At 45.8% G+C, this 21432-nt stretch overlaps 1 protein-coding gene across 2 annotated transcripts; it reads left to right on the top strand.

Moving 5' to 3' along the window:
• Positions 1-581: 581 nt before the first annotated feature.
• On the top strand, positions 582-20781 carry camk1a (calcium/calmodulin-dependent protein kinase Ia). 2 transcript variants are annotated; one of them, XM_076037439.1, is made up of 12 exons: positions 582-809; positions 2335-2453; positions 10268-10399; positions 11272-11346; positions 13140-13278; positions 13387-13513; positions 13803-13878; positions 13955-14067; positions 14167-14245; positions 15458-15545; positions 15742-15925; positions 17509-20781. In XM_076037439.1, the coding sequence occupies exons 2-12, from the start codon at positions 2368-2370 to the stop codon at positions 17610-17612; spliced, it is 1203 nt and encodes a 400-aa protein (XP_075893554.1). In that variant the 5' UTR covers positions 582-809; positions 2335-2367; the 3' UTR covers positions 17613-20781. The 2 variants fall into 2 exon arrangements, with proteins under 2 accessions (XP_075893554.1, XP_075893555.1); XM_076037440.1 differs by having other exon boundaries at positions 582-760.
• Positions 20782-21432: the final 651 nt, after the last annotated feature.

Here is a 21432-nt window from a genome sequence, read left to right on the forward strand (position 1 = left end):
CAGGAGTGCGTGCATGACTTCTCAGTGGTGAGGATGGTGCGACCCCAAAGACTTCCATCATGTTCTGCGCTGTCTGTCGGGCCTATGCGCGCCGCGGTCGGTGCCGCGCGATAAATTATTCACGACACACACCTCGCGTCCCCTTTTCTTGAAGAGGGGGGGAAGGGGGATTAAAAAAAAAAACAAAACCTCAGCAACCTGTTCTGCGTGTGTCGTGCGGGAGCGTTGCCAGCGCGCACCGCAGGAGCCCCCGTAGCAACCCCCCCCCCCCCCCCAAAAAAAAACCACACACACAAAAAAAAAAACACACAACAACAACAACAACAACCAAAACAAGCAGATGTGGCGAAACGCTGCTCGCATGCACGGGTGGCTGCCGGAGTCACGTTGTCAGAGAGAGCAGCGAGTGATTTTTCCTCCTCCTCCTCCTCCTCCTCCTCCTGCTCCTCCTCTTCCTCCTCCTCCTCCTCCTCCTCCTCCTCTCTTCCCAACCCTCTGCTGCCGCTGCCGCACTTTACGTCCACACAGGCGGTCTGCTCTGCTCTCCGTGACGTCAGGAGGAGAAGTCTGAGCGGACTCGGCGCACAAGCCCCGGCCAGCAGCGCAGCGCATCGCATCGCATCGCTCCCGGAGTGGAAGCAGAGCGAGGGAGAGAGAGAGAGAGGGAGAGAGAGACAGAGACACATACACAGGGAGAGAGAAAGAGAGAGAGAGAGAGAGAGAGAGAGCGAGCACGCCGCAGCCACACGTCGCCATTTAGGTACCGTCTCGCTGCCACGCCTGCACCTTTGAACTCCGCGTCGATCTGAGTATGATGATTTATTTATTTATTTATTTATTTATTTATTTTGCTTTGTTGCACGCGAAAGTTGGAAAGCGCGGTCCTTGTCGCATGTCTGCAGCCTTGCGCGACTCGAGCCGGAGATGCTCGCCTCCTCCCTCCCCCACACCCCCCTTTGACTGCCGCGTACCCTTGAGCGCTGCACACCCACACTGCATCTTCCCGCGCTGCATCCTGCACGGCAAGGGCAACTCACGTTCTGAAAGCACGCGGCAAAATAGTGTTATCATTGCTAATATTGTTATCTGAGTCTCGATTTGCATGCAGCTTCCCGCGTCATTCACGCCCTTTCTGCACAGCGGCGTGAGAATTGTTTCATTCGTGCGCGATCCGAGCTCCCGCGTGTGACACGTTTCTGTCGTCCGCGCCCCCCCCTGTAATCTTTAGATGTTAAATGTGATGCACGTCGCCCACAGCTCCCGTTTGCTTGCACGGAGCGTTTTGTTTTTGGCCCTTTCCTCGCGACCCTCTCTGCTGCACTGTTTGCCCTACTTTCCAGCTCTTTGTCACTGTTTATGGCAGCCTGGCCGCTTCCATTCCCCCCCCCCCCCCCCCATTTTTTATTTTGCCTAACATCACCATTTGTTCTTTCTTCCAGGTTTTCCTGTTACTTCTTTCAATCGCTATTTGAACTTTGGATCTTTGGATTTGAAACTTTAAAAGGTCCCCCTACAATTCCTACAATTCGATTTTTTTTTATTTTTTTTTATTTTTTTTTAACAATAATCATCTCTTAGCCTGGATTCCTCAGAAATGAGGACAGACTTGTCATTTAATTCTTATGCTTGCTCCACTTTTCAGAAAAGTGTGTGCTACAACACCCAGCTTTTTGCACTGATAGCTCAGCAAAGCCTCCCCCAAGTTAGTGGCAACGCCTTCGTCCAGGTGTTTCCTCCTTCATCTGAGACCGCTCGGCTGCTCTGCTGCGTTTCGTTGAAGGTCCAACAATGCACTGAGCAGGAAGCTAAAACGCAGTGTGGTTTTTTTTTCATGGGAGATTGCAATAGAGGGCTAAACGTGCTGTTTAAAGATGCTGTTTCTTGAGATGCTTGTGTTTTGAGGCTCCAGTGAAACCGGAAAACTTGAGACCAGAAAACGAATATACTGCAACAGTGGACAGAAGTTTGACAAGCCTGACGAGCAACTTGTGTGTTTTTCTTCTTCTCCCCATTGATCAGTAATTATACACGGCAGGAGTTACCGAGCTGCCTTCTTGTTCAGTCCAATTAAACCACAAGAGAAGATGTAGGCATTCACTCTGCCAAACTGTCACGGCACGACACTACTGAGTTAAGGCAGTCAGAAAGGTGTCACCCACTCTTTCATTTTGGTACCCACAGATTAGGCTCTAACAAAAATAAATAAGCAAGAACCATTTTTAGCCTTCTTTTAACCCCAAACAAGCCTTGGTGTGGATATGAAAGTCACAATGAAAACAATTGTATGACTATTCTTTAATTCTTTTCTTTTTTTTCCCCCTCCCCTTGTCATAGCTGTAGTGTGGCAAATCAGATCAGCATTGTAGAATGCCACTAGGAGAGGATGGAAATGGATGGAAGAAGAAGACATCGGACATCAAGGAACATTATGACTTCAAGGAAGTGCTGGGGACGTAAGTTCTGCTGAAAATTGCCATTCATTTAATTTGTATTCGCATTGACGGCCTTCCACTATCAGTAGGATCTGTAGGGTTTACAGCCAGTGCTACAGCTCAAGGGCAGTGTACCATGTCATCTCCACGCATGTTTTTTTTTTTTTTTTTTTACCAAGCAGTTAAATCACCCATATCTCGTCTCCACATATCTGTCTATATTCCATTAGTGCTGCAGCATATCAGCCATTACACAAACTCATCTGACATTTCAGATTTGTGTCCCTCGAGACATTTTTCATTCAAACTTGTCTTGGTCTTTGCCACAGCTCTATGCTGACTTAAAAAGAGAAAAACAACTGCCTGTGAAGGTTCTCAGCTGTCCAGGTTATCATCGTCTTTAAGGTTGGGTTTAGGCAACTGCACCGTCGGACCGTCCGATTTGACTTGATATCCAAGAGTTACAAAATATGAGCATGATCGCAGTTCTATATGTTAAGTGAGAGTGAACTGTTAATATGAAATTGAATCAGTTAATCTGAAAGGCTTTCACCTTTGACCCCAATGTTGTGCCTATGTTGTGCATGTTATGTTTTATTTGGATGTTAGCTTGCAAGGGTCCTGGCAATGCACATGTGGATTTTGGTTCCATAGATATTTTAATATGTTGACTACATGGCCCTCTTGAGCTGTTTGCTCCTACAACTCCAAGGCCTGAGTTCAAGAGGACATAAGATATTATTAATCTGAGAGCGGTTTTGTAACCTGAAAGACAAGGTGCAACATTTCCAAAAAAAACATTGGATTTTGTTCACATGTCCATGTCACATGAGCTTATTGATGAAGGTGTGAAAAATTAGGAATTTGAATATTAACAACAACAGGAATAACATTACATTTTTAGAATGACCGACAAGGACCAGCTAGAATGACCAAAAACCTGAACAACATGAGGCACACGGCTGTGATTGGCAAAGGATGGTTTCAGTTCTGTTACAAATGCATGGACACTATATGAAGCAAATGCTTCTGTGAAAATGAATATTGTATGAGGCTGTGCCAGTCTGGGACAAACCCTTTGCTTGTCACATGTAAAGCAGGCCAATAGGGTTCAATGGTGAAACTAAATGTCCGTCAGTGAACTGTCCTCAGCGAGCTGTGATGTAGATGTATGGAAGAAGAACCTGGTGCCGTTAGTTCCGTTTTATTTAAACTAAAAATCTTGTCCACTTATATTGATAAAGCTAACATCACTGTAGCTGCTATTGTCCCAAGCTAGCGGTTGGTTGCCGTCTCTGTCAAAACTAAAACTTGGCTGCAAGTCCCACCCTTTTGGCAATAATTGCCTCATCTATGTTCTACTCAGCTCAAATGATTTTGATTGGAGCTTCTCATTGCATCTATGTTGAACGTGCGCACGCAAGGAGAATCACACACTAAATTCCTCAATTTGTTCAAGAAACAAAAGTCTCTGCTTTCCTCTCCCCCAAACTTCTTGTCTCGTGGAACTCCCAAATGGATGCTTTTTGAATTAAGACTCTAAATGAAGCTTCCGGTCATGTGGTGAGGGGTTGCCTCGCAGCTATCGGTGATGGGAGGGGGTCGGGGGACTCCAAAGACCTAATACTCGGACTCTGGAGTGGGGAAGACGGGACAGGGGTCCAGATGGCGCCGCGACACCTTTCCACCCCCACAAAGTGTCTACAAGTGACCTCGCGCACGTCCGACCGCGATGACACGAGTGCACCATATGGAGTGTAGTTGTTTCCGTCTACCAGGACTCACACCTGCTCCCCAAGAGAAGCTGTGTAGTCAGATACTAATGACGGTGCCATTCTGGTTCCTATCCAAAAAAAAAAAAAAAAAAAAATGAACCAGCAGTGGGAAGATGATGAGGCTTCCTGATTATCACGGTCAGCAAATAAAACGGCCATCAGTCCGTGTCAGGGGTGCGCACCCTGTGGGGGATTCTCTTCCAGGGGACGACCGCGAGAATGAAGTGTTGAAGTGAAGTGTTGATGACTTGCGTACGGATGCCACCAAGACTCACATCCAAGCAAAAAAAAAGAAAAGGAAAGAAAAATATTGTAATTTGTAGTCCGATGTTAAAAGTTACGTAATGAGGATTGAAAGAGTACGTGGCAAGGATGGCGTGTCCCCATATTTCAAAGAGAAACAGTGGAAGAGCTGTGCTAATATTCTTTCCTCCTTGTCATCCTTGCCGGACCTGGCAGAGGGCAGAATTAATGTGTTGACGGAAAGCTCCTTATACTCGCAGAGAAGATTACAGAGGCGTTTTATCCAGGAGTTTAGCGGCCGAAGTTAATTGATTTGTGTTGAAATATTATATTGGGATCCAGCTAATCCCCCTCAGTTGTACCTCTGTATGGATTCCACTCCAGGACAAGCAGCTGTCAAAATAGATGAGAGGCAAGACTTCCCCCGCTGTTTGTATTCTCTGGACGAGGCCATATGCATTGATGTTGTTTTTCTTCTGTATGACCCACCTTTATTCTTTATTGCCACTGGTCATTGGCCCACCCATAAATACAAAACAGGTTCATTGTTGACTTGTAATGTTTGATTTGTTGCCTGATTAAAACCGAACTGGCAATATCAGTGGAAAGATGCCTCTGGAAAATAACTGTTTGCTTCGTTCGTCCCCTAAAAAGTCACTTCATCAATATGGAGTCTTTTTCCAGTCAAATGAAGGCAGACCATATGATGAGATTCATTACACCCTGATCTAGAGGCTTTGGGATCATCCTGGAGTCAGATGAAGACTTGATAATGAATAAACTCTCCTTTGCTTCAGGAAACATTGGTGCATAGTTTAATGATATGTTCTTTGGTTATAAAACCGTCAATTTCTCTTTACGTTACCAAGTAGGATTGCGATTGGTCCAGTCTAATTCTGACCGACAAACTACAAACGATTCAAGACGGGCCTGCAAGACTCTTTCCTCCTAAAACCTTTTTTAAATTTCCAGACAAAATAGTCATGCACAATTTATAATCTCTGAAATATGTGCAGCAGTCATATATTAGTAGTAAAGGTGCCACGATGCATCAAGTACGCAGGACAGAAAAATGTAAATTAGAGAGCATTGATATATAAACTGAAACTACAGATTTTAAAGGTAGTTTGCTAAACTAAGGAAACAAGTTCTTGCCCATTAATTCAGTTTTTTTCCCCCCCACATGCCACCAGGTGGCTCTTTTGCGGACCTCCTCACCTCATTTCACTTTCGTATTCGGAGACTATAGTTGAAATCCTCTTAATTATGTGTTAGCTTCAGTGACATTTCAAGGCGGGTGACTCCTGTGCCACTGATTGATGTGTTTATGTGTGAGTAAAACCATTCCTGGGCCAGACTGAGAGGCTGAGCGAGTGGATTGTGATGTTGATGCATGAACGAGTGACTAATCTGAGCAAAGTGAAAAGCATGGAGCCAGTCGCAAAATATTTTTAGACCGCAGCACAGCAGTGAGACGAGTCCTAACATCCAGAGCACAGTGGTCACTCCTTTCTGAGCCCCATGACATTGACATATTATTTACCAAATAAAAACCTACATAAATTGGCTGCTTTACTGTACTACGACCTCGCTAGCACTGGGTACATATGTTTATATACATACACTGCTTCAAGGCTAGAGGAGGAGGAACATTCTGACCTCTGAACCCTGACAAGACTGACAAGACTTTTCTTTCACACAGCTGCCGCTCACAGGATATTTTCTCTTTTTGCTGCCATTCTCTGTGAACCCTAGAGATGTTTGTGCCAGTGTCCCAGTCGATCAGCAGTTAGTGAAATACTCCATACTGGCACCAGCAACCATGCCGCTTACATCGTCACTGAAATCTTCTTTCTTCCCTATTTTGACGATTGCTGTGAATTTTTTCTTTAATTTTTAACCTTTAACATGTAACGACACGATTTTTTAAGCATTTTGTGCTTTATCCAGAAATGACACAGAAGTTGGAGGGAGTAAAATAGACCCAACAAGAGAGCCATAAGAATAATTCACAAGATAAACACTGGGACTGCAGGACTAAACACTGGGGGAAATATGCACTGAGGCTCATTTGTTTACAGACAAGTTTTGAGAAATTATCAGGCATGACTTCAGTGCGGCCATGAGAAATAAAGTGTTACACGAACACCCCAATTTTTCGTTGATGTAGGTCTTTTTTTTTTAATCTTTACAATACCACCACAAAGAAAGGTGCGGTGCACTGTGATGTCTATTCCCATCCTCTATGGTTCGGATCAGGGAGAAAAGAGGAAGCTTTTTTCGGACTTGTGGGCATGTTGGCCTCAGAGGCGCTGCTGGCTTCAGTGGCGATCAAAAGACTGATGGATGTTGGAAGCTGTCTGTAACGGGTCCACGGTGCCTGACACCATCTGACTGATACTGCCCCTTCACGGAAAAAAAAAAAAAAAAAAAAAACACAACAAAAGACAAAGAACACTGTGAGCAATGTTCTCCGTTGCAGTGCCCGTCTTTCATTCCGAGTGTGATGGACACCTTCCCCTTGTGTTTTTTTTTAGGCTACATGGGTGGCGATTTTCTGTTGCTAAATTCCGGCTCTCCAGCGCCGCGTACTGCACGATGCACCAGCACTCGCGGACGGCACTGGCAGAAGCCGGCAGTGAGATACTTTGTTGCTAACTGGATTCCACGTGTTCAGTCAGAGGCAGCGTCTAATGAAGACAGAAGCAGGCCGCCTAACTTTATGTAAGCCCTGTGCTTCATTAAACAAGGACAAAGACATTAGACAAAGCTCCGGCCCCAGACACTTCTTCAAACTTGTGGCCTTATGGACGGGAAAAAAACAAAAACAAACGCTCTTTTGTCCTGTCTACAACAGTGAACGCCAACTGTCGCTACGGCGACACTGATTAACCATGACTTTGCAAAGCGTGGGCTGCTCACTGGGGCCGTGTCGGCGGGGAAAGAGCTATTGATGGTTGATTGGGTCAAATCGATGTTGATGACCTGGTAATGCACAGTGTGAGGAGGGAAAATCTTCTCGCCATTCGATGCGGCGGGCGTTTTGAAACGGCAGCGTGTTTGTTTGGTTTCTTTCCCACCGCGTCTCCCACGTCGTGACATGAGCGATGCGTCGAATGTCACTCGCCGTTCATTTTGGATGGATCTCTCGCCGAACTGGTGAATCCAATATCCATTAAACCCCGTCTGAGATTGATCCCAGCAACGCAGCTCACACCACTATCAGTGTCACTTTTGAGTGCGGACGGCCCTTTTGTAGTTGAGACGAGAGCCCCCAGTGCTGCCTCGGCCCCTCTGTCATTTCATCTGGAGCGCTAAACTGTAATCATCCCTCGTTCGCTCCACGGTTGCTCCAAATTTATTTCACTGTCCTCGTCCTTTAAGTTGCACATCAGTGTGTGATGGGTTCTGTTAACAGTCCCAGCGACTCCGGCGCCTCCTCTTTCTTTCCTCTCCGTCTGCTGCGTTCATTTGCTCACCCCACACTTCCCCCACCCCACCCCCAGAGAGCCTACTGCAGCGTCTCCAAGCAGAAATTAGCAACTGGCTGCTTAATTACAACGTGTCTCACAGCGAGAGTGGAAAAGTCAGAGTGGAAGCATGATTTTTTATTTGTTTTGTTTTTTTTAAATATATATATTTTAAGGAAGAAGCAGTAATTTGCGGTAGGTCAAAGCGATGCCTGTTTATTATTCCTTCATGAGTATACGTCTTTTAAAAAGATAATCAGTTCAGGAATTTTGAATAGAACAGGAAATATTGCTCATCTTCCAAAAGCCCCACTGAGAAGATGTGTTATTATAGGGAAGACATAATATTGCACACTATGGTAATGTTAATCTCTGTTCTCTGATATTGATCTCACCTTAACAAACAGAAGTTTCTTAAGTGACTTTAGCTGACTAATAATTGTCAGTATATATAATTATAAAATATGGATAATTAATTAGTAATATATAACTCCATTCATCCATTGGGTACAGGAGATTAATGTATCAATTAGTCAATTCATATTTTTGCCTTTTTAAATCCATTTGATTCCAATGGACCTTCTCAAATGTTACTCATAAAGCCTTTAAAGTAGCAATGTTTTTGTGAATCCGTGATGAACTGGAGACTGGGATTGGCTCCAGCAGACCCTAACAAACCTGAGTGCAGGAGGAAGCAGGTATAGAATGGATGGATGGATGGGTGGATGAATGTTTTGTGTGTGAGTTCAAATTATTCATTCATTCATCTTCTATACCCGCTTATTCCTATTCAGGGTCACGGGGGTCTGCTGGAGTCTATCCCAGCTGTCTTAGGGCGAAGGCAGGGTGACACCCTGGACAAGTCGCCAGTTCATCACAGGGCCACATAGAAACAGACAACCATTCACACTCACATGCACACCTATGGACAATTTAGAGTCTTCAATTGACCTCACATGCATGTTTTTGGAGTGTGGGAGGAAGCCGGAGAACCCGGAGAGAACCCACGCAGACACAGGGAGAACATGCAAACTCCACACAGAAAGGTCCCAGGTCCGAGCGAGTTTGAATTACTTAAGGAATATTCATGCCAGTAACATCCTGGTGCCTTTGGCAGAAAAAAAACCAAAAACCTTTTCAATGGATTCACATGTCCAGTAAATTTAGTATTCTACGATCAGGCTGCCCATCTTGGCTCACCGACCACTTCTATTTTAAACAGGCAATAAACCTAAATAGATTATTATTCACCGAGAATAGGAGTTTAACACCGCCGGAGCCTCGGAGGAAAACCCAGGCTGCGGACGCTGCACAACCTAAACTTATTAAAAAGCTTTTTATAGATCGATGACGAACGGAGCTTTATGTGATTTCGCTTGCAGATGATCTTGCTTCCTATGTACACGTAGACCGGCCCGGCGCACATTGGCCATGTCGGAAAGCCATTTCAGGGATTTGCACGGATCAGCGCCGAGCGTGTGCTGTAACGCAATGCTGGGAAGAACGTCCAAAACTGGAAGACGGCATTCATTTGCACCCCAACTCTCCCTTCGTTTGGACGATGAGAATCTCCTCATGCGCTCCGGTGAAGCAGATGGCACGCGGACTATGGGAATATTTGCTCGAGCGGCAAACACTGACGGAGCTTCCGCTGTGTATTGCATGACGGCGGCGTTTCGCCCTCATGTAAAGGATCCCTGTGGCTGCTCGCTGCGTTCGTGCAGCGATCAGGCCTCCTCCCGGGCTTCCTCCCACGCTCCTGTGGGGAGACTGTGTAAATACACATTACTCTCTCTCTCTCTCTGACACACGCACGCACGCACGCGCGCACACGCACGTCATTGTAATCTTCAACGCCGTCTCGTCTCCCCCTCGGAAACGGCCACATAATTTCACTATCTATTATTGAATGGTTTAAAAATAGGGAGACCCTTTTAAGAGACGCTCTCGAAAACGCCTGGTTGTGACTGTTGCTTCACCTCGCCTCCGGAGCCCCAAACCTCTCCATAACTTTGAATTATTCATCCGCAAAACACGCTTTAGAACACACTGAGATGGTCAGACGGAGGGCTGTTTTTTTTCTTCTTTTTTCTTTTTTTTTTTTTTTAAGCTTGTTTACTTTCCATAACTGATCTTGATTCCTGAGGGGGGCAAACAAAAGATAGCATTTCACAAAGATGTGACTGGAACAGTGTTTTTTCCCCTTCAAATACTTGTGTCTGTTCTGTCCATCCGTCAAGAACGGGAGGTGAGGAAGAAGAATCCCGACGTTGCCTGCTTGGCTCCCTCGTGTTCGCCCCACGGCCGCCCCCCCCCTAACATGCATGTGTGTTATTGTGCTCTATAGGGGAGCATTCTCAGAGGTGGTTCTAGCCGAGGAGAAGAGGACCCAGAGGCTGGTGGCCATCAAGTGCATCCCGAAGAAAGCGTTGGAGGGCAAGGAGAACAACATCGAGAATGAGATCGCAGTGCTTCACAGGTGAGGTCAAGGCCTTCCACCGGCCGCCTGTCCGACCCCGGGGGACGGGATGGGAGGGTTGCGGCCACACAAGCGGGGAACGTATGCACGGGAGGGGGTCAATTGAACGTGTGACTAAACGCATGGTGTCAGTAGAAACAGTAGGATTCTGCGCCGGAAATGTCAGGAGTAAAGAAGATAGGGCCTATTTTTAGTGTCCCTGTTGCCAGGGCAACAGCACACAGAGGCTGAGATGGTGCGGAGTTCCCCGCAGCAGTTTATTGAAGAAAAGAAAAAGAGACACGGAGGGTTGGAGGAAAAGGGGGGGGGGGGTGCAGGCTGTATGGGAAAAAAGGCAGGGATAAAAGGGGCGGAGTTGGTAGCTAAAATGCGTAGCGAGATAGATACGTTTTTTTTTTTTTAAAGTAAAGTTTCTTATAAATTTAACCCCGGGCGCTAAGTGCAGCTAGTGTGTGTTGGTCCATCTGAAAGCTAAGAGAGAGATGCTAAAGTGTTTGTTGGCTGAGTCAAAGAAAACTAAATAAATCAATCAAAATGAATGAGTCCACGGCTTACATTTTCTGAGTGTAACTATTATACTGTCTATTATACTATCTAACTATTATAACTATTATATCTAACTATTTCTTTGACTCGAGCTTCCTGCACGTGAAGGCTCCCTTTGTTTCGCCATGATTTGTTTCCCGCTTCACTTCCAGAACCCCCCCCCCCCCCCACAACCCCCCCCCTCAAAAGGGGGGGAAAACAGATGGCTCTGCCATTGAGCTGCGCAGCAATAATGCCATCTGGTGACCAAGAGACAGTACACATTATTTAAGACTTGAGGAGCGAACCCGTCTGACTGCTGCTCTCCATCCACTTATCTTCCCCAGAATTAAGCACCCCAACATTGTTTCGCTGGAGGACATCTTTGAGAGCACATCCCATCTTTATCTCGTCATGCAGCTGTGAGTCCCACTTCCTTATTGTCCTGAGCGTATATCACCGACGGAGACAAAAGAGCGATTAACCCCCACATGTTGACTCGCAGAGAAGTTAGCGTTGTGAATGGAAAACACGGGGAGAGGGTGGGGTTGCTGCTGTTGGGCTGGTAAAACGCAAACTTTTCCCACATCTTTTTCACCTTTGGTATATGTGCACGTTATCAACATATCCAAATCGCACTTTATCATACACATTGCATATAGATTAAAATAATAATAATAATAATAATAATAATAATAATAATAATAATAATAATAATAATAATAATGATGTAATAAAAAAAAACATGACTTAAAAAATCAGGCAGCTTTTGTTTTGAACAGACTTGTATAGGAGGCGATGCTTTTCTTTTCACTTCCATCTGTCTTATCTGGTCAGATCTTCGCTTCAAGCCGTTGCCGCGTCCCTGAGAAGCGATGCTGCGTGCACAGATTGCGGGCGCCTGCGTCCCGCATGTGGCTACTGCCTCCATCTTGTGGCCTTTGCAGCTTATTGCGTGGGCTGACATGTTAAAGCGGCCCTCCCCAATACAATAAATAAAGCAGGGCACTAATAATAACTATTGGATGCGATTGGTAATATGGAGCAACTAAATAGTTGACGAGGCAGGATATTTGTGTGAAGTTATAGTCTCAGGAAGGCCAGTTGGTGCTTAATGAAAGCCTTTCACACTGAGAGCCGTGCTGAGCGGATGGCGGCTGTCTGTCAATCCAGAGTGCTCAACAGAACACGGAAACATCAGCATTCAGCCAGAAGTTTCTAGTGATGTTTTTAGACTGCAGAAACCCTCCTTATGAGTTTGTTTTTGGGGGCAGCTAATATTTGATCATACTGTCTCAGCCCCAGGTCATTTTCCACAAGGCTCTCATCCTGAAGCATGGCTGTTAAATCACTACTCGTGTTTTTCAATCTGTGTAATTGCCTCAAGTGTTTTTTTTTTTTTTTTTTTAAAGTTCTCTGACCTGCATCACTTTATTGGATAGTAAAGTAAATACGACTCAAGTTGATCAAAAAACAACCCATGACTCCTGAAGGCAACATTATTAAGGAAGGTCCTGAGTTTTCGGGGCTCATGGCTTCATTTTCCAGAACACCCCTTCCCAAAAAAGAATTGATTTGTCTGTGAAAAAAGAATTGAATTTAAATGAATAAAAACAAAATGCATAAGATATGAACTGTAAGGTTGTAGATATAAAATCCGAATTTGCAGCGTTTCAATGTACTTCAGGTCTGAAAATATGTAACTTAGACAATGAAAATATAGGAGTTAATCTAAAAAAATATGCTTTCATTCATTGTTCAAGTTGTTTTTAAATCATGATGTGAAATCTGGCATACAGTTATTCAAACCCAAATAGTACTTGGAGTTGCTCATTCTGTGTTATCATAACTGCACTGTTGCCCGTGCAGTTGAAATCATTCTTTTTCAGACACAATCCTCAGATTATTCCAGTCACTGGTTATATCATGTGCCACAATAGCCCAGACCAGGCATTTTTAGCGGTACTGTGAGAGACAGAAGAAGTATTTTACTCCAACTGTTTGAGCAACAATATATTTTAAGCCGCCTTTACCATTCTATAGAGTGACTGTCGTTTTAAACATTCCTTTTTGTTATTTTTGTTCCAATCTCGCATTTGTTTCAGTCATAGCTAGTGCCTGAAATTAATTACACCCCATGAGGACAAAAAAAAAAAAAAAAGAAGAAGCTGCGGGGCTATTTTACCCGATTCCGTGTCTCTGCCTTCCTTGGCAGCGTGTCTGGCGGCGAGCTGTTCGACAGGATCGTGGAGAAGGGCTTCTACACGGAGAGAGACGCCAGCCAGCTCATCCACCAGATTTTGGATGCGGTGAAGTACCTCCATGACATGGGGATCGTCCACAGGGACCTGAAGGTACGGCTCCCTTGAAAGAAGAGCGCTCTGTCATCTCTGTGTGCCAACGTTTGTCATCATTTTGTTTTTGTTTCTCCCCCCCCCCCCCCCCCACCTTTGTTTCGGCAGCCAGAAAATTTATTGTACTACAGCATGGACGAAGACTCTAAAATTATGATCAGTGACTTTGGCCTGTCGAAGATAGAGGGGGCGGGCAGTGTTATGTCCACCGCCTGCGGGACTCCTGGATACGTGGGTAAGGCTTGTTTTCCCTCTCAGGGCTCTCTGCTACGGGAGCCCAGCGCTCACCGTTTGGGCTCCCGTATCACTCCTCTTTATTCGCCGTGCTGTAAGAGGCTCTTTCAGCCTCTACCGAGCCAGTTGCGAGTGTTTCACAAGGGCTCTCGATCGCTCTAATGTGACCCACCACATCTCGTCGTGCCACCCAAAGGTCAAGATCACTTGAGTTTAGCCTCTCCGCTGCTCCGCAACATACTTGTGCCTCTCCTATTTGATGTGCGTGCGTGCGTGTGTGCGATTCGCAGCTCCGGAGGTTCTCGCTCAGAAGCCATACAGCAAAGCGGTGGACTGCTGGTCCATAGGAGTTATTTCCTATATCCTGTAAGTCCCAGCTTATCACCGCTGTATGTAAAGGGATCGCCGTCGCCCTCTAAATCCGCCCCCTATCGCCCTCCAGATTGTGCGGATATCCGCCGTTCTACGACGAGAACGACGCCAAGTTATTTGAGCAGATTCTCAAAGCCGAGTACGAATTCGACTCCCCGTACTGGGACGACATCTCAGATTCAGGTAGGAACGCTCAATGGAAAATACAACAGCGGCTGACATGTCAGAGTGGATTAACGGCCGCTTGACCTTTTTTTTTTTTTTTTATATATGCGTTCACAGCCAAAGACTTCATCTGCCACCTGATGGAGAAGGAGCCCATGAAGAGATATACGTGTGAACTGGCCCTTCAGCACCCTTGGTAATGGGGCAAATGCACTTGTTGTGTGAAAGGAACATTTAAGTACAAAACTGTCTACAAGTCCTACAAGATTTACCAAATCCCTTTAATCCTGGACTCCAGTGGTGCAGACTGACCTGGCCAATAAAACCAAATCACACCAAATGAACAATAAGCTCTCAAATCAACCATACATCTTTGGAAAACAACAACATTTTAAGCCCTCTTTTTTACAGACTCCAAAAATGCGCTAGTTTAGCTTTCTGCTAAAACTCTGTTGTACCTCCCACATGTTTGGAGGGAGACGAAAGCAAGGTGGTGTAATGGGTGGCTCTTGCTTTCAGAGAAGCAGTCAGTCAAAAAGATGAAAGTGGAATATTTCATTTCTCTTACTGTCAAGACTTAGACACTTTTTTTTCTCAAAATAAAACAGCAGTAGAGTGTATTTTTGCACAGTATGGGGGCTTTAAGACGTCGCTCAAGTATGAGAGAAAAAATATGTATTTACTCATGTACAAATGTTCATATTTGTTGTTGTACGTTAAACATATGCTGATAAAAAGCAATCTAGGATTTAAAAAGCCCAAACATGACTCCAACTTCAGAGGATAAAGAGGCCCCCACATAGTGGAGTCGGTTGTGGAGACAGGAAGGAAGTGAGACTAGACCTGATGAAATAGACAAGATAAGACAAGGACATAGTTTATAGGTTTTGTGTTCCTTTCTGATCTTTTGGGCTTGGTTGTAGCAAAATGAGTTTAGAAAGTGAACACACGGTATATTACAGTATGTACTTGGTATAATAGCACTTTCCATTGTGGAACGGAGCACCAGTGGATGGAAAGCAGCCATGTGAGGAGAACGAGGTGAGCAAATAACAAAACAGAGGAGGAGATGATTGGCCGGGCCAGGTTGAGAAAGGGGCGGGGCTAATGTTGAGGTTAATGAAGGCCAGGTGCGCCCAACCAAAATCATTCATTCGTTCATCTGCTAAAAAGCGAAAAAATCTTAGCGGAATTTCCACTTTCATGTAACAATCTTGAAAAACACAAACAGCTCATGACTGTCAGGTGTCATGAATGTGGGTGAAAAACAGTGGCGCTCATTTCAGACTTGACAGCCCGGTGCCTTTTCTTTTTTTCTTTTTTTTTTTTTTTTAAACCAAGCTTCACCAAGTTTTTACAGATATTGATTGTGAGCTGTCTAAAATTCTGATGCCTGATGACTCTGCAGGATCTCAGGAGACACGGCTCTGGACAAGAATATCCATGAATCTGTCAGCGCTCAGATCAAGAAGAACTTTGCCAAGAGTAAATGGAAGGTCAGTGTCTTGGCAGAATGAGAGCGAAAGCTGCTGAAAGAGCAGAAAAGGGAACTGGCAGCGGCTGGAGCTCATTTTGTAGCCCTTTGCTGTTTTTCCCCTCCCCTCTCTCTCTCTCTCTCTCTCTCTCTCTCTCTCCCTCTCGCTCACGGGCTTTTTGTTTCTCCCCCTGTTTCTCTCCTCCTTGCCCTCGCAGCAAGCGTTCAACGCCACAGCGGTGGTTCGCCACATGCGGAAGCTGCAGCTGGGCACCAGTCTCGAGGGACCCAGTCAGATCACACCCACCAGCCCCTGCCGCGGACATCTGCCGCCGGAGGAGGAGGAAGAGGAGGAGGAGGAAGAGGACGACGACGACTTGGGCAACGGGGAGGAGGAGAGCCGTAAGTTCCGGGGCTAAACAGACTGTAGCGGCTCTCTGGCGGTAAAGCAGCGTGCAGTTTCACATGAATTAGGTCAGAGTCCAGTTCTAAAATGCGACGCTTCCCACCAGGAAGGAAGAGAAGCGACTTGAAGTGTTTGCCGGTTCTGATTCTTTCGGTCCGAATGATCCATTTTTGGAAGGTGAGACAAAGTCCTTCCATTCCCTCAAGATGGGGAGTCCTGTCACAGCGCTTGGCCACCACGGCGGCATTAATCAAGCGTCGCGTGGTCACGCCACATTGCCGTCAACCTGCAGCTTCGCCCTTGGAGCAGAGAGAACAAACACGGCGCTGTTGAGTTGGTTCCAGCGCCCCCGGAACTCCACTCTCTCTCTCCCTGCGTTGTTAGAGAGGCGCCTCAATCCAGCCTGCTGTTTGTTTCTAACAGTAGGACTCTAAATCCCGCCACACGTTTGGTTCGGAAACACTTTCCAATATATTACGGCTCTCCGTCGACATAACAACATCAGAAGCCGCAAAAGGAAAGAAAGCAGAGGGGAGGTTTTGAGGCAATTCCAGTTCTTGAATAAACACAGAGTCTTGGAGAAGAGGCAGTTGGGCCAAGAGAACTCAGCTTGTTGCCCCTTAACTTTTCTGCCTTGTCTTGACTTTTCTTCTTGACTGTATCTCCTTTCTTCTTTCACTGAGCAACCACAGTTCGACAGTACAGCACAAGCAGACACAATAAGAGGAGATTAGAACATGAATGCTTCAAATAAAAGAAGCAAAAGGTCCACCTAGACATCAATAATTGCATGTTTTTTATAATGAATGTGTATTTGTTCTAAGTGGTTAACTCATTTAGCAAACGTTGCTGTTTAATTGAGTTAACTTGGCTGCTTCAGGTTCTTTTTTTCTTGTATCATCTTGAGGCCCGATATAATGAAAAATTCACATTACAAGTGTTTTGAAGTCTGGCCAAAAATGAGAAAAGAAATTCTTTTCAAATCTTTTTTTTTTTTTTTTTTTGCTTAATCCACTTTTCAGAGAATACGTGCTACAATTTTCTACAAATGTGGGATGTCAGAACGGGCATCAGTAGAAGAATCAACAAAGCATCTGTTTTATCAGGATGCTAAAACTGAGTGCTTTTGATGGAAGTCCAGATCATTTTCTGTATAAGCAGTCATACAGTCTGAATGAATGAATTTATTTCGAACTAGTATATTAAAAAAAAGTAACTATCTGCTCATTCAAAAGAAGGAAACAACACATGATAAAGCAAATAACAAAAATAAAGAAAAAGTGGAAAAACAACAACATTGAACATAGTTTGAAAAAGGAGTAGGAAGAAGTAGAAAACTTATTATTAGTGGGAGTCTGGATCTCTCAAGAAAGTAGCAAATTCTTCAATTTGGTTTCACTTTTTTTTTAATTAATCGTGAACTGAACACTCAGAAAGGTCTTTTCTGGCTAATATTGCCACCTAGTGGACAGGATTACCGTGATTGCCTTTGCATGGATCTGGAGTGAGATAAAAATGCTGAAACGTCAGAATGCTCCCGTGCCTTCATCCTGCTGCGTGTCTCTCCGGCAACCTGCAGTGTCCCACTACGAGGACGGCCGACGTGGGAGCACCGAGGGCAGCGCCGACCGCGACAGCTTGCGAAGCTGCACTTACTGCTGCAGGCCTGCCAGTCGCGTCTGAGTCCCCAAAACTCCCTCGCATCGCCCCGGCAACCCTCACTCGCCCAGTCTGGCCAGGAATGCAGAGTAGTGATCAGGCAGCATTATTAGCACATCCACAGTGAGCAGGTTGCAGGCGTGAGCTCTCGTACTGTCAGTCTTTGTCCAGGCAAGCAAGAAGAAGAAGAGACGCGGTTCATTAAAAGTCTCAGGACCGAGTGCACGGCACAGCGATTTTTTCCCCCCACATGTTTCCCCTTCGCAGTCGCAACCGAGTCAAGCCGAAATCAAATCAGGCGCTGGAGTTTGAGGGCTGAAACGCCTGAGGTCAGCCACCAGGGCGGCGACAGAGAGTCAGACGACGGCGTAGAGCTTCTGTTCCTCTTTAACATCCGAACCGTTGCCAGATTCGGACTTACCGTGTCCGCGTGAGATGTGAACGTTGGCCTCTAGGAGGGAATCAAGCCCGTCTTAAGCTAGTTCTTCACACCAAATGAGGCGCTGCCAGGCCTGGGAAGTTGAGCCCAGACGCCGCCTCAGAGGCGGCTACAGCAACCAGGAATTGCAATACGCTAAATTCAGGGGCAGCGTCCTTGGAGGAGATGCTTTTTGTAGGCCACATCTCAGCCCGTCCCACTTGGAAGAGTCCTTCAGATGTACCAGATTAAGGCGGCGCTCGCTTCTCCAAAAACCGAGAGTCTTGCGGCGCCAGATGGACCATTGGTGGCCGGGCGAAATCCCTAAACGCCCCCCGATGCACAATTAATGACGGACCTCTTTCGAAAAGGCTTAGACCGCCTCGTTTCGCCGCTTCCCCGCGTCTGCGAAGGACACGTATTGCGGCCTTGGTGGGGCTGCAGAACCGCCCCGAATTGGGAAACGCAGCGGCAGATGAACATCAAATGGCGCCTTTTAATTCGCAGCGCCGCATTTGGTGTGAACGGAGTCCTGATCCAAAAAAAAAAAGGGGGGGGGGGCAGTAGCCAAAAAAAAACAAAAACGCTCTTCCCCGTTACTTTTCTTCTCATATTATCTATTGCATCTACCTCTAACCGCCGGCGCTCTCCGTCTCGCAGCGCCCTCGTTTCATCACAGACAGCTTTGTCAAAACTGGCCAGATGGGACGCGGAGGAAAATTTGGAACGCGTCCTGGACGGGGGAGGGGGTGTGGTTGGACCCGTGCATGTCTTTATTGTCTCTGCCCGTCCGTGTGACGCCGTCCAGTCCGGTCACGGCGCCAAAGTGAGTTGCTGTTTTCAGAGGTCATGTCTCCAGGTACGACGACGACGACGACGACGACGATGATGACGATGATGATGATGATGATGATGATGGTGTTTGTTGCGTTCTCTCGCTTTATCACTCCGTCCTCTTCTAAGTGTGTGCTGCTTTTCCTTTGAATTCCCCCTTCTTTTTTTGTTTACCCCTCTTTGAACTGAGGGGAGTGCAGGGCCAGTCTAGACGCTGTCGACTCACTATATTCTTGCTCAGACTGGGGTCTTGTGAAGAGCGGTTCTCACCTGGAGTGTCTGCATGCTGCTGTCGGGGGTTGGGGTTTGGGGGTGGGGTTTGGGGGTGGGGGTGGGGCCATCGAAATGTATGAATATCAAAAGGACTTTCTTTCTTTTATGACTGTTCTGTTTGCCAGAGGCTCAAACTGAGATCCCCCCCCTACCTTCTTCTCGCCCCCCCGTTAAGTCTTTAACACATCAACCTCACCTTCCGCCGTCGTCTTCGGAGGGGTTCTCCGAAAAGGTGCGACGGCGCCGAAGGAAGATGGAAGGAAACGATTAGACTCAAAGCGCGCTCACCCCCCTCCACCGCCGAGTCAGCGGCGGGATCTCAGTCTGGGCGCTCTGTCTGCTCTGTGCCGTGCACCTCTAGTGGAAGAAGTTTTGGTCTACTGTTTATTTGCATGACCTGGTTAACTATGTTTACATGAATGATGATCAATTAGTATAAAACACACATGATTATTATTATTATTATTACTCTGTTGTATTGACGAAAAAAAAAATATGATGATGTAATACTGTAATTTTGAGCTATATAATGTGAAGTGAGTACCACCAGAAGTAACGTCGTTGACAAAGTACAACACAGCACAGTGGACTTATCATTTGCGTTGACCGCGACTGGTCAAATCTCGTTGAAGGAAAACTCTGCAAGCTTTTTGTTTGTTTGTTCCCCTTTCGTTCCCCCAACAAAAAAAAAAAAAAAACGAGTTTGTTGTTCAGTGAAATCTCTCTTTAAGTCACAAATCCCTCCCTTAATACCCAGGCACAATCAAAAAAGAAAAAAGAAAAGAAGAAAAGGAAAAGTCCATGTATCTTGATTTTACCTCCGGTGTGACCTGGACGAAGCCTGCAGCACCTTATTTGTGCTCCTGAGTAGAAAGACTACAGCCATACAGTAACGTGTGTGTGTGTGTGTGTGTGTGTGTGGTGGGGGTGTTTACTGCAGTACGACACGCTGCGCCTCTGTTAATGTGAAGCTTAGATGCAGGATGATGAAGGCCACGTTTTTTGGTTTTGAAGAAGGAAAAAAAAAGAACGAGATTATTCTCCGCACGACCGGCTGGCTGAAGCTTTTCATGCCTCTATCAGCCTCGCAGGTGTTCAGTTCCAGCCGGCCGTGATGTTATTTATCGTTATTGTTATTAGTTAGCGGTAGAATAAATACGCCAACCTGGTTAAATTGTGTTCCCGGCTCCACGACTGCTCCTTTTAGGTCTGTAGTTTTAGCACAAAACGAGGCAATCACTCTGGATTTACACGACTGTAATTGTGGAAAATATGCAAAACCGTGTGTGAAGGGCTTCATGTTAACTGTAAGACAGCCAGCGGTGACTGCGACAGACAGCCCGGCTGCTCTTTGTTTGGTAACGAGCTTTCGTTGAACCCCACCCAGGGATCCGTTTCCACTCGGCTGTGTGTGTGTGTGTTTTTTTTTTTTAACACTTATTTTACCCATTTCCAACACATCTAAAAATGCATAAAGAAACACCTGTATATTATATAAATATAAATATAAGTATATATTGTATATCCTTTTTTGTAAAAGCTGTTTTGAGCTACAAATGTATGGATGCAATGCATCATGGGTTATTGAACAAGATGTACAACGATAAAATGATTTGTACCCCACAGAGATATGACTGCAGGAAATTAAATAAACCTTCCTTGTCTATGCATTGTGCATTCTGTCGTCGTGTGTCCAGGTCGGCCTGCAGGACCTGCTGCTTCTAGGAAATGGAAGGCAGAGATCTCATGTTGATGAGACCACAGTCACACGTGACTTTACGCTGGCACTGGCAGAGAAGCGGACCCCGCCAAGCACAAATCCTCAGCTAATGCAGTGAGACTCTAAAGTGTTTGCATCCAGCTGCTGCTTAACAATGCTACTTAATCTATACGCACACTTTGATTCCTGTCCGACTGGAGCAATATTGATCCAAAGTGCAGAAAAAGCTCCCTGTGTACCCGTTGTGCCTTTAGGCAGTTAATCATTACAACGACTTGCTGCCAGCTGACTTACTTTAGCTTATTCAACCTACTTAACTGATAACGGGACAATGCTGAGCTACTTCCATGGGAGACGACCGCTGAAATCCACACACAGCGTTTGTATTCCTCGCGAGATCGCTGACAGATGAGGAAAATATTTGGAAATGAGGGAAACGATATTTGAAGTGCATTGCATATATACCAATGTGGCCTGATAACCTGAGCCCCCCGCCCCAGATGAACAGTGTTTATTGTCCACAGCTGAACATGCCTGAATGTCCCGAGCAGGCGGTTTAATTTCAATTTTCGATCGTGAATTGGACAGGAAATACCTCA

Source organism: Nelusetta ayraudi, unplaced genomic scaffold, assembly GCF_046127955.1.
Source record: "Nelusetta ayraudi isolate G7.1 ecotype Tasmania unplaced genomic scaffold, CSIRO-AGI_Nayr_v1 ptg000050l, whole genome shotgun sequence".
Taxonomy (NCBI): domain Eukaryota; kingdom Metazoa; phylum Chordata; class Actinopteri; order Tetraodontiformes; family Monacanthidae; genus Nelusetta; species Nelusetta ayraudi.